Source organism: Rana temporaria, chromosome 3, assembly GCF_905171775.1.
Source record: "Rana temporaria chromosome 3, aRanTem1.1, whole genome shotgun sequence".
Classification (NCBI taxonomy): domain Eukaryota; kingdom Metazoa; phylum Chordata; class Amphibia; order Anura; family Ranidae; genus Rana; species Rana temporaria.
In genome coordinates this window covers 448,228,072-448,241,852 of record NC_053491.1, presented here as the reverse complement: position 1 = coordinate 448,241,852, position 13,781 = coordinate 448,228,072, and the positions used below count along the sequence as shown (strand labels likewise).

General features: G+C 45.7%; 1 protein-coding gene across 2 annotated transcripts in view; it reads right to left on the bottom strand.

The window, feature by feature from the left end:
* Window positions 1-13,781, bottom strand: part of RFX1 (regulatory factor X1) — a 74,458-nt gene that overhangs the window by 34,108 nt on the left and 26,569 nt on the right. Inside the window, exons 1-4 of one of the 2 annotated variants that reach the window (XM_040346596.1) lie at window positions 11,059-11,250; window positions 8,784-8,879; window positions 5,020-5,085; window positions 3,004-3,099 (exon numbers count right to left, since the gene is read on the bottom strand). In XM_040346596.1, coding sequence (XP_040202530.1) covers window positions 3,004-3,099; window positions 5,020-5,085; window positions 8,784-8,879; window positions 11,059-11,199 — 399 coding nt within the window. In that variant the 5' untranslated portion in view covers window positions 11,200-11,250. Of the gene's footprint in view, window positions 1-3,003; window positions 3,100-5,019; window positions 5,086-8,783; window positions 8,880-11,058; window positions 11,251-13,781 lie in introns of those variants that run through there. The other variant, XM_040346595.1, reaches the window with a different exon arrangement.

The window sequence follows — 13,781 nt, the reverse complement described above, 5'->3', positions numbered from 1 at the left end:
TTTTTTTTTTTTGCAGCTTAAAAACGGCTCAGCCATCTACAGCTCAAAAACGTCATGGTGGGCATGAGGCCATAGACTAACATGGAGAGCTGTTTTTAAGCTGCAAAAAACGCTCAGAAAAGTGGCTGTAAAAACGTCCATGGAAATGAGGCCTTATTCTTGTTACAGAATTCTGTTATCTCTCTTCTCCGTTGTCAAACATTTGTATTGTAAGGTTTGACAAGTGTGTGGGTGAAATACTGCAAGGCCGAAGTTCTTTGGACACCTATATGAGCCCATTGTGAAACCATGGGCACAGACATGGAGTTGACCCCCCTGAGCAGCTATAGGAGCCTCTACTCTTCTGGGAAGGCTTTCTACAAGATTTTGGGTTGTGTCTGTGGGAATCTGTGCCAATTCAGCCAAACAAATAAAACAATTGTGAGGTCGGGTACTGATTTTGGATGAGAAGACCTGACTCGCAATCAGTGTTCCAGTGTTCAGTTAGGGGGGGGGCAGGGCTCTGTACAGGCCAATCGAGTCCCTCCGCACAAAACTCATCACGCCACGTCATTTTGGAGCTGGCTGGCTGTCACAGGACACAATCATGCCAGGACAGAAAAGGGCCTTCGCCAAACTGTTGCCACAAGGTTGGAAGAGTACAATTTTCTGGAAACGCTTGGACTTACTTTTAGCCATAAAGTGTACCATTATTGGTATGACCCAAATCACTAAAGCTTTTAAAGTGAAGCTGTCAGAATACGATATTGGAAAACTTATTTTGCTGACTTGTTTAAAGTGGAGGTCCACACAAAAATGGAACCTCCGCTGTCCGGATTCCTCCCCCCTCCAGTGTCACATTTGGCACCTTTCATGGGGAGGGGGGAGCAGATACCTGTCTAAGACAGGTATTTGCACCCATTTCTGGGCATAGATGCCTGCATTATCTGCGGGAGTCTACGCCATGTCTGGTGCACCCCCTCCCGCTGTCTTCTGGTGGACACACGGGTCTCAGAAGACAGCAAGCATGCTGCCGCCGCCATCTTCAGTAAGGGAATCAGGAAGTAAAGCTTTGCAGCTTCACTTCCTGGTTCCCTACTGCGCATGCGCGACTTGCGCTGTGCAATGCCACTGGTCAGTGGCATTGCACAGCGCAAGTCGCGCATGCGCTGTAGGGAACCAGGAAGTGAAGCTGCAAAGCTTTACTTCCTGATTCCCTTACTGAAGATGGCGGCGGCAGCATCCGAGAGCCGAGGCAGAGACCGGCTTCGGTGCCCACATTGCGGGCACCCTGGACAGGTAAGTGCCCTTATTTTAAAAGTCAGCAGCTGCATTATTTGTAGCTGCCGACTTAAAAAAAAATATTCATTTGGCGGACCTTCGCTTTAACCACTTAAGGACCACCTAACGCTGATATACGTCGGCAGAATGGCACGGCTGGGCACAATCATGTTCCTGTACGTGATTGTTAAATGCCCAGCCGTGGGTCGCGGGCGTGCGGCAAAGCTCCGTGACCGCATGACCCGATCGCCGACGGAGTCCCGCGATCGGTCACAGGAGCTGAAGAAGGGGGAGAGGTGAGTGTAAACACACCTTCCCCATTCTTCACAGTGGCGCCGTCATTGATCGTCTGTTCCCTAAAATAGGGAAAGGCGATCAATGACGTCACATGTCCAGCCCGGCCCTCCTACAGTTAGAAACACATATGAGGTTGCACTTAACCGTTTCAGCGCCCCCTAGTGGTTAATTACCAATTGTCATTTTCACAGTAATCAGTGCATTTTTATAGCACTTTTTGCTGTTAAAATGATAATGGTCCCAAAAATGTGTCAAAATTGTCCGATGTGTCCGCCATAATGTCGCAGTCACGAAAAAAAATCGCTGATCGCCACCATTAGTAGTAAAAAAAATAATATTAATAAAAATGCAATAAAACTATCCCCTATTTTGTAAACGCTATAAATTTTGCGCAAACCAATCGATAAACGCTTATTGCTATTTTTTTTTTTTTTTTTACCAAAAATAGGTAGAAGAATACGTATCGGCCTATACTGAGTGAACAAAAACGTTTTTTTATATATTTTTGGGGGTATTTATTATAGCAAAAAGTAAAATATATTGCATCTTTTTCAAAACTGTCGCTCTATTTTTGTTTATAGCGCAAAAAATAAAAACCGCAGAGGTGATCAAATACCACCAAAAGAAAGCTCTATTTGTGGGAAAAAAAGGACGCCAATTTTGTTTGGGAGCCACGTCTTACGACTGCGCAATTGTCAGTTAAAGCGACACAGTGCCGAATCGCAAAAAGGGGCAAGGTCCTTTACCTGCATATTGGTCCGGGTATTAAAGGAGTTCTCTGAGCTAAAACTTTTAACCCCCGCTGTGCCCGGGCTGTAAAACTATACAAAATAAACCTTCACTTACCTGCCTACGATCCCCCGTTGTTCCGATATCGCCGTCCCGTTCTCCGGTCCCGGTCTCTTCCACTTCCTGGGGGTCGGTGACTCACAGTGCGCTCAGCCTATCAGCGGCCGCAACGGGACATTGCTGCGGCCGCTGATAGGCTGAGCGCACTGTGAGTAACCGACCCCCAGGAAGTGGAAGAGACCGGGACCGGAGAACGGGACGGCGATATCGGAACAACGGGGGATCGTAGGCAGGTAAGTGAAGGTTTATTTTGTATAGTTTTACAGCCCGGGCACAGCGGGGGTTAAAAGTTTTAGCTCAGAGAACTCCTTTAAGTGGTTAAGGTATGTTCTAGCATGGTCATTAACACCCACTATATACACATGCTTGTTCCATGGTAGTGGCATCAAGTTGTAAAAGAAGGATAAATGACAACAATCCTGAACATGCACCAATGTAGCTCCTACACTTCTATCTCATCAGGTTCCTTTTATATATGTAAACATGAGAAACAATCACAAGTTCCTAAAATTACACCCAAAGTGTATAAAACAGTGTCTAGCGTGTTTCCGATTTAGTAGACAATAAAACCTCAGCCCTAAGACAACACAACCGTACCTCCGATGTGCTCTGGACATGCTGCAGAGCCTGGACATTGAGCTGGTGCACTGGAGAAGACTTCTGGGGCTGAGACGTTGTCTGTACAACGGAGCGCTGGCAGAGGAAGAAGAGAGAACAGTCAGAACACTATGCCGCGTACACACGATCGGAAATTCCGACAAGAAAACGTGGATTTATTTCGGACAAAATTTTTTTTCAAACTTGTGTTGCATACACACGGTCACACAAAATTCCAACCGTCAAGAGCGCGGTGACATACAACACTACAACGAGCTGAGAAAAATTAAGTTCAATGATTCCAAGCATGCGTCCAATTGATTCCAAGCATGCGTGTTTTTTTGCGCGTTGGAATTGCATACAGACAGAACCAGCTCTCAAATTTTTGCAGTCGGAAATTCCAACATAAAAAGTCCGATGTAGCCTACATACAGTCAGAATTTCCGACCAAAAGCTCACATCGAACTTGTAGTGTAGTGGTGATGAACTCCCTGCTATTAACACATGTGAAAATAAAATCAATTCAACCACTGTGCCATTGCCTACAATAATCATCTAACAAGTAACAATCTATTAGGTAGATTCAGGTAAATCGGATTAAACTTGCGGCGGCGTAGATTAGCCTTTTTAGGCTACGCCGCTGTAAATTAGCTAGGCTAGTAATGATTCTAAATCAACTTACCTGCTAATCTACGGCGGCGTAGCCTAAAACGAGCGGGCGTAAGGGCGCCTAATTCAAATTGGTTGGAGGGGGGCGTGTTGTATGGAAATGAGGCTTGACCTCAAGTTTTTTGACGTTTTTTGCTACTGCGCATGCACCGGGCGCCTACATTTCCCAGTGCGCATTGCGGCTAAGTACGCCGTACGGGCCTATTGATTTCGACGTGGACGTAAACGAGGTAACTCCCGATTCGCGGACGACTTACGCAAACAACGTAAAAAATTCGAACCTCGCGGCGGGAACGGCGGCCATACTTTAACATTGTTATTCCACCTCATAGGTGGAATAACTTTGGGCCGCCTAAGGCCTTACGGAAACGACATAATTCGACTGCGGCGGGCTGGCGTACGTTCGGGAATCGGCGTACATGCTCATTTACATAATCTACGCCGGCCACAATGGAAGCGCCACCTAGCGGCCATCCGAAAAAATGCAAGCTGAGATAGAACAAAGCCGTCCTATCTTAGCTTTGTTTAAGCGTATCTCTGTTTGAGCATACGCTTAAACATACGGCGGCGTAGATTCGGAGTCAGGTCGGCTTATCTACTGATAAGCCGGCCTAACTCTTTGTGAATCGACCTATATATGTTCTATATTCAAACAATTAAAGTGCAAATACAAAAAATAAAAAAGGAAAACAGGAAAAAAAACAACTGTATCAACACAGTCAAAAAATATTTAGTGAAAAAAAAAATATTATACAATGTGTATATATATATTAGTAAATCTCCCCCTGAATCTCCATAACAAAGGGCACAGACGGCAATAAAAACCTGACAGTGGTTCTAATCTCTCACCACCCTATCCAAATCTTAAGAAAAACAAATTGTCTTTGGCTACACTTTGAATTCATAAGAGGCTTGCTTTAAACATAACTTTCTTAATTTTAATAAAATGGTTAGCTTACAGTCCTGTTTACACCTGCTTTTGCTTGGTGCTTCGATGAGGCTTTGTGGGGCTTCGATGAGGCTTCGGGCGAGCTTTGCCATAGACTTCTATGGAGGCTTCGAAGGCCCTTTGAAGCACCACTGAAGCATCATGGGGAATAATTTTTGAAGCAAAGCAAAATTGTAATGTAAACAGGACTGTAAGCTAACCATTTTATTTAGTAACAGGAGCTTTGACTAGCGTTCAGAGAGCTTTAACAAAGCCTGTCCGAAGCCTTGTTGAAGCCAAATCAAGTGTAAATGAGCCCTAAAGGAAAAACAAAGTACAGTGTCTACAGCCCCATCCTTCACAGAGCAGTATGCTTAGGCAAGCTTTATATATCTGGAAAATATACAGCATCTACCTACCTCCTGTGGAGTTCCATGTATTACCAGTGCCTGGCTCTGATTTGTCTTTAGCGGAGAGCTGTCACTCTGCAACACAAGACAATATCCATGTAATACTGCAAAAATAACACCCTACACCTAACAAGAGTTCTCAGTTTTCATTCCAGATTCATAGTAAAAACTCAATTCGTATCATCTTCAGAGAGCGGTAATATGACTTCAATTTAAAGTGTTACTAAACCCACAACAGTAAAATCAGTCTGTATATGTATGCAGTAAAGCATGCTTTTTATACTCACTGTGGAACCTAAGGGGTTAATCCTCTGCACTGTGTAAAAAGACTGTTTGATCCTGTCTTCTCTGATCGTCCCCTTCTTCCACAGTCCCCAAACCATCTCCTGATAGGACAGAGGCTAGGGGACAAGCTGCACATGCTCAGTTTGGTGTGTAGTGCTAGAGAGTTTTTATTTTTTTCGGAAGGTGCATGTGATCAGCACAGGGCCAATCAGCACTGTCTAGACAGAGGGTCGGGGGTAATGTAACCTCATAGGACAGTCAGAGCAGAATAAAAAAAACTGCTCCTACAAGCTTTAACCAGACACTGATAGAGGTCACAAGACTGCTCTAACTTCTGATGAGAAAAAGCATTTAGCAGTATATGTTTATCAAAACTATGCATTTCCATGTTCTGTGTACTGTGGGAGACCAGATATAGTCAATGCAGGGTCCTGGGTTTAGTAACACTTTAAGAGGCAAGAAGCCAGTAAACAAAAACTGAAACTTGAGATTTAAAATAGAAACTTCAAGTCAATCTGAAAGTATTGGAAAATACCTATACAGTACCTAGGCTTGATTCACATTCAAAGCGAATGTGGTTTTATATGCGTTAACAACATATTTGTAACGTATGTTGTCATGTGCTGCCACTGTCACCAGTAGGCCTGTAAAGAAGAATTCCAGGCATAGCTAAAGGCTAAAAAGGCTTAAGCTAAACCAATGTAACTATGGGCTAGATTCAGATAGCCCGCCGTGCCGGCGTAGCGTATCTCAGATACGCGACGCCGCCGTAACTTAGCGAGGCTGGGGTTGGATTCGCAAAGTTACAGCGGCGTAGCGTAAATCTGCCGGCGTAAGTGCGCCGAATTCAAATTGTGAAGAGGTGGGCGTGTTTTATGTAAATAAAACATGACCCCACGTAAATGGCGTCTCTAACGAACGGCGCATGCGCCGTCCGTGAACGTATCCCAGTGCGCATGCTCCTAATCACGTCGCAAATAGTCAATGCTTTCGACGTGAATGTAATTTACGCAAAGCCCTATTCGCGAACGACTTAGACAAACGACGCAAAATTCGACGCTGTCCCGACGTCCATACTTAACATTGGATACTCCTCATATAGCAGGAGTAACCTTACACCAGAAAAAGCCTTACGTCAACGACGTAAAGAAATCCGCCGGGCGCACGTACGTTTCTGAATCGACGTATCAGGCTCATTTGCATATTCTACGCCAAAATCAACGGAAGCGCCACCTAGCGGCCAGCGTAAATATGCACCCTAATATACGACGGCGTAAGAGACTTACGTCGGTCGTATCTTTACAATTATTCCGGCGTATCTTGCTTTCTGAATACAGAAAAAAGATACACCGGCGCATCCTAGAAGTTACGCGGCAACAGATACGCCGACGTAACTTCTTACTGAATCTAGCCCTATGTATATAAAATACACCCGGCCGATACTTCTAGAAGCTGGAAATGACAGAAGTAGACACTGCTGATCTTCACTTGCTTCTGGGTCTTGTGCCGGACACAGGAGGTCAGCCGCTCGGTACAGGTGCCATTCAGAAAATGCCATTCAGAAAATGCCAGCCTCATTTGTTCACAATGCATCAGGCCAGCAGCTCACAATGGGGACCTGGAAACTAATGGAGATTATTGGAGTAGTGGTGTCTACTTCAGTGATTTCCAGCTCCTAGGGGCATCAGCCAGGTAGGGAATACACATAGATTAGTACCAAGCTGGACAATTGTATCTATTTAGCAATATACCATGCCTGGAATTCATCTTGACACATCAAAAAAAGGATATGAACTTTTTCACCCAAAGTACGTTGCATGGATGTGACCTAATGCTATTTAAAACACTGGCTAACCTGTGTAAATTCCTTACTGTGTGTTGATATGCATGCGTTAAAAACCATGGGCTAGATTCAGAGAGAGTTACGCCGGCGTATCAGTAGATACGCCGTCGTAACTCTGAATATACGCCGTCGTAAATTTAAGCGTATTCTGGAAACCAGATACGCTTAAATTAGGCTAAGATACGAGCGGCATAAGTCTCCTACGCCGTCGTATCTTAGGGTGCATATTTACGCTGGCCGCTAGGTGGCGCTTCCGTTGATGTCGGCGTAGAATATGCAAATGAGCTAGATACGCCGATTCAGAAACGTACGTGCGCCCAGCGGATTTTTTTACGTCGTTTACGTAAGGCTTTTTCCGGCGTAAGGTTACTCCTGCTATATGAGGAGTATCCAATGTTAAGTATGGACGTCGGGACAGCGTCGAATTTTGCGTCGTTTACGTAAGTCGTTCGCGAATAGGGCTTTGCGTAAATTACGTTCACGTCGAAAGCATTGACTATTTGCGACGTGATTAGGAGCATGCGCACTGGGATACGTTCACGGACGGCCCATGCGCCGTTCGTTAGAGACGTCATTTACGTGGGGTCATGTTTTATTTACATAAAACACGCCCACCTCTTCAGAATTTTAATTCGGCGCGCTTACGCCGTCAGATTTACGCTACGCCGCTGTAACTTAGGGTGCAGGTTCTTTGTGAATCCAGCACCAGCCTCACTAAGTTACGGCGGCGTAGCGTATCTGAGATACGCTACGCCCGCACAAACTTACGGCGGGCTATCTGAATCTAGCCCCATAGGTGTAAATTGCCCTTTAAAAACACCAATCCTACATAACTCTCTCCCTCCTCATTCCTATGGCACGGAGAGCTCCAGTCCTCTTATCAGCTAGTGGGGCTGTGCAGTTGTATGTATAAACAGCTTTTGTCAATAAACCCTAAGGAAAAGGTGTCTACATGTATGCCTGCTGGTTAACAGCTTTTCTACCTAGATTTTTGGAAAAAAGGTCACGTACAGGTATGTGCAGTACCATGTGTGCCCACCAGCTCCAAGAGCGCTGTTTGGCCAGACGTAGGCAGCAACTTCCGGACCTGGTAACCTGCTAATCTGAGTGGAGTCCAAAGGGATATAGCTAGAATGGGGAGTCACTTAAAAGAGAAGTAGGGGCATTTTTTGATTCGGTCTGATGCTGCATCTGTCGCCCGACTCCTCCAACACTGAGAACCGAGTGATCGAACACCGCCGAACGCTCGGTTCTCATAGCTCCCCGAGCTCTTCCCTCTCCTCGTTCACTGGAGTGCTGGGCTGTGAAGGGGGTGGGAGCGGCCGGCTCAGGCTCTCTGCGGCTTGCTGAGAGGCTGAGTCAGGTGTTGGTCCACGGATGAGCCAGGTGTTGGTCCACGGATCTAGGCGGATCCCGACTCCATGGTCATGATGACATGGAGCCTGGACCGACTGGAAATGGGTCATAGGAGTGCAAAATGAACTGCACTCCTGTGATACATAGGAAAAGTATGGCCAAACAAGCTTTTGCTGTACTTCTACTTTTAGGTCAAATATATGCAGGCAATTATTTGTTTCAGAAGATCAGCAGGCCTATTATTTCTCTGACTGCAGATTCCCTATGAAATGGGATGGGCAGTACCTACCTCAGGTGGGGAGTGTGCCGTCTGTTGCACCGTGTGAACCGCGAGAGAGACTTGTGCTGCCTTGGTACCCTGCGGAGTGCTCTGCAGCACCAGACGCTAACATAGAGGGGAGGAAAAAAGCATACAGTGTGAAATCAGAACCAAATACAATTCATAAACCTACATACAAGTACAAATAGACGAACAATGTAATGGAAAATCTACGTATGACATGTCACTACACCAATGCATGCTGGGTCAATCTTTATGTTCCCAATAAGGCCACAGATCTGGCTCCGGAAAAAGCCTCCCACCCTGATCCAACATAACACACAAGATGTCAAGTTTTTCACATGAACCATGATGACGGAGATAACAAACAGGCTGAATTTGAGCAGGAACGATGGAGCAGTAACCTGTAGCAGCCAATCAGATTTCAGTTTGTTAGTTTGCTGGCATGTGGAAAATGAATACGGATTGGTTGCTGCGGTTTAGTGCCCCTTGCACATTGTGAGGCCCCGTACACACGGCCGAGGAACTCGACGTGCCAAACACATCGAGTTCCTCGGCCAGTTCAGCCCTGAAGCCGCCGAGGAGCTCGGCGGGCCGAGAGCTCCCATAGAACAACGAGGAAATAGAGAACATGTTCTCTATTTCCTCGCCGAGGTCCTCGTCGGCTTCCTCGGCCGAAAGTGTACACACGGCCGGGTTTCTCGGCAGAATTCAGCCAGAAACTCGGTCGGAAGCTGAATTCTGCCGAGGAAACTGGTCGTGTGTACGGGGCCTCACTTATTCAATAAGGCCCCTTTCACACTTGTACGACCTGAAAGTCTTGCGACTTTGACGCAACGTGAAGCAATGCCTGTGTAATCTTGAGGTCTATAGACTATGAATAAGCACTTTTGAAAGTGTGAAACGCGTCAGTTCCTGTATCCCGTTGTTTGCTGTGGCTTGGATTTTTACGTCCTTTTTTTAACCACTTAAGGACCAATTCACGCCGATATACGTCGGCAGAATGGCACGACTGGGCACATTCATGTACGTGGCTCTTTAAGCCCAGCGTGCACGCGACCCGGTCCGAAGCTCCGCGTCCGCGGGACTCGCGGACCCGATCGCCGCTGGAGTCCCGCAAATCGGTCCCCGGAGCTGAAGAACGGGGAGAGCCGTGTGTAAACACAGCTTCCCCGTTCTTCACTGTGGCGCTGTCATCGATCGTGTGTTCCCTTTTATAGGGAACCACAATCGATGATGCCACACCTACAGCCACACCCCCCTACAGTTAGAAACAGAGATGAGGTCACACATAACCCCATAAGCGCCCCCTTGTGGTTAACTCCCAAACTGCAACTGTCATTTTCACAATAAACAATGCAATTTAAATGCATTTTTTGCTGTGAAAATGACAATGGTCCCAAAAATGTGTCAAAATTGTCCGAAGTGTCTGCCATAATGTCGCAGTCACGAAAAAAATCGCTGATCGCCGCCATTAGTAGTAAAAAAAAAAAGAATTAATAAAAATGCAATAAAACTATCCCCTTTTTTGTAAACGCTATAAATTTTGCGCAAACCAATCGATAAACGCTTATTGCGATTTTTTTTTTACCAAAAATAGGTAGAAGAATACTTATCGGCCTAAACTGAGGAAAAAAATAATGTTTTATATATTTTTGGGGGATATTTATTATAGAAAAAAGTAAAAAATATTGAATTTTTTTTCAAAATTGTCGCTCTATTTTTGTTCATAGCGCAAAAAATAAAAACCGCAGAGGTGATCAAATACCACCAAAAGAAAGCTCTATTTGTGGGGAAAAAAGGACGCAAATTTTGTTTGGGAGCCACGTCGCACGACTGTGCAATTGTCAGTTAAAGCGACGCAGTGCCGAATCGCAAAAACTGGCCAGGTCCTTTAGCTGCCTAAAGGTCCGGGTCCGGCATTTTTTTGAGTGCGGCTGTCCAGATTTTCTCCTCATCCAATTGCTTATGCTTAGCCTGCACCTGTTCCTACTCCGAGGAGAGCTACATTTCCAGACACCCTTCTTCCTAGAGCGGCATTTCCTTTCCCCCCCCCGTTTATGGACCTCAAGTCGCATCAAAGTCGGACCAAAGTAGTGCAGGGACTACTTTGAAGATGCACAGATATGAACGGTACTCATTGGAAATCATGGGGTGCGACTTGTCATGCAACTTTGCAGTCCCAAGTCGCACAAGTGTGAAAGGGGCCTAAACTTGGAGGATGGTAGGACAATGGGGCCTACAGACACAGATAACTGAGACTGGCGACAGCATGGTGACATACTTGCTGAGCTAGCTGCAGAGGGGACACAGCAGTTATTTTAGGCTGGACCCTGGCTTGTACCAGCAGTCTCTGTAGTGTAAAGGCAAGGCCGGCGTTGGAGAAAGGAAAAGAACAGGTAAGAAAAAGTCCACAGGAAGACATGCAACACAGATTAAAGTGAAACTACAGTAAAACCTTGGTTTGAGAGTAACTTGGTTTGAGAGCGTTTTGCAAGACAAGCAAAATGTTTTAATACATTTTGCCTTGATATACAAGCGATGTCTTGATATAAGAGTAGTGTCATGTCACACCTGAGTATAAAAAAAGGAGAGAGGAGCCTCTTAGTGTAGCAATATGGTTACATTTAATGAACGTACAACATTTAGCAACTTTTTGCTACTTAGAGGTGCCTCTCTTCTCTTTTATACCCTGTAAAAAAAATGCTTTGATATACAAGTGCTTTGGATTACAAGCATGTTTCTGCAACGAATTATGCTCGCTATCCAAGGTTTTACTGTATAATGTACATTTGTGAGATTATTTACAGTGAACCTGACCTGGAACTGCAACCATTTTTTTACAAAGTCCCCCAATTTTCAGGGGCTCAAATGTAATTGAACAAATAAATGTAATAATAAATAAAATGTTAATTTTGAATATTTTGTTGAGGATCCTTTAGCAATGACTGCCTGAAGTCTGGAACCCATGGACATTACCAAAGACTGGGTGTCCTCCTTTCTGATGCTTTGCCAGCCCCTAACTGCAACTGCATTCAGTTGTTCTTTGTTTGTGGGTCTTTCTGCCTTTAGTTTTGCCTTCAGCAAGTGAAATGCTCAATTGGGTGGAGATCAGGTGATTGACTCGGCCATTGCAGAATATTCCACTTCTTTTCCTTCAAAAGCTCCTGGGGTGCTTTTGTAGTGTTTTTTGGATCACTGCCCATCTGTACTGTGAAGTGCTGTCCAATCAACTTGGCTGAATCTGGGCTAACAGTATATCGCTAAACACTGCAGAATTCATCCGGCTGCTTCTGTCTTCTATCACATGATCAGGAGTCAAGTCCTGGGGAAAAAAGTGTGGGAACTCCCACCCAAGATCCACTCCCCCACCAAAAAAAAAAAAAAAAAATGATACGCTCATATGCATAATTACTAAACCGCAAGTTCTTTCTAAATCCTGTGATAACTTGTGGCAGACCTCCGCAATGTCTCCTGGGAACAATGACAAAAGCTCCCAGGAGACATTGCGGCATCGAGGAAGTGACGGAATACCCGCACACTACCCGATGAATCCATATACAGGAAGCGGCCAGTAACATGAAGGATTACTAAGGTTCGCCTGCTCCTGACAGTGACTCGAGCTGGGCATCGCCGCTTAGTGAAGGATTGGCTCGGGTGGCTCGGCTGCTCTAGTCCTGCAAAGGGAACTGCGTTCCTGCTGTGAAAAAAGTGCAGGAACTCCGTTCCCACGCGTTCCCGCAGGACTTGAGCCCTGCACATCATCAATAAACACCAATGACCCAGTGCCACTGAAAGCTATGCATGCCCATGCCATCACACTGCCAGCTCTACCATGTTTTACAGATGACGTTGTGTGCTTTGGATCATGAGCTGTGCCAAGCCTTCTCCACACTTTTTTCTTCCCATCATTCTGGTACAGATTATTCTAAGTTTCATCTGTCCCAAGAATGCTTTTCCAGGTCTGGCTTTTTTAGATGTTTTTTTGGGTCCGCCGGACCGTTTCCAGCGGACATTCCTCCTCCGGATTTTGATCTGATGGCTTGTACACACCATCAGATCAAAATCCCAGCGGAAAACATACGCGGTGACGTGCCGCGCCGTGCGCGACCCTGGAAGGTAAATACTTCCACGCATGCTTCAAATCACATCGACGCATGCGAGGGATGGGGATCGGGCGGACTTATCCGGTGAGTCTGTACAGACGACCGGATAAGTCCGAAGGACAGATTCCAGCGGATAGATTTCTTAGCATGCTAAGAAATTTTTATCCGCTGAAAATCCGTCGGCTGGATTTTTATCCGCTGGAAAATGTCCGCTCGGGCCTACACACGACCGGATCTGTCTGCTGAAACTGATCCGCGGATCAATCCCAGCGGATAGATCCGGTCGTGTGTACGGGGCCTGAGGCTGCATTCACACCTGAGCGTCGGTCGTTTTTCGGGCGTTTTTTTCCGGCGTTTTTTCGCGCGTATTCATGCTTATTTGCGCGTTTGCATACAGCGTCGTCTGACGTTTTTGTACTTCGAGGTTTTTAATTTTAGCCAATAGGAAAAATGATCATCTTTCCATCACTTGTTGCTATGTTGGTAGATTTTTTTAATCTTCTGCCTGGGTGAAATGTTCTATTGATTAAAGCGACGAAACGCCCGTAGCAAACGCTCGTTGTCGCGCTAGTCGCTTGAATCGAGCGTTTCCATTACTTTCTATGGGAAATGGAAATGCTCAAAAACGACCAAACCACCCGATACGCGTGACAAAAAAGGGTCCGGAACTTGTTTGAGATTCAGTCGTTCGGCGTCAGGCGTATTGGCATGGAGATGTGAACCATCTCCATAGGGAATAATGTATTTCTTCCCCTCTGGCGTTTTTGAGCGTCGCTCTTCAGGCAACAAAACACTCAGGTGTGAATGCAGCCTTAAAGTCTTCTCTTGATTGTAGACTTTGACAATGTTACGCCCACCTCCTGGAGAGTGTCCTTCATTTGTCTGGATGTTGTATATGGGG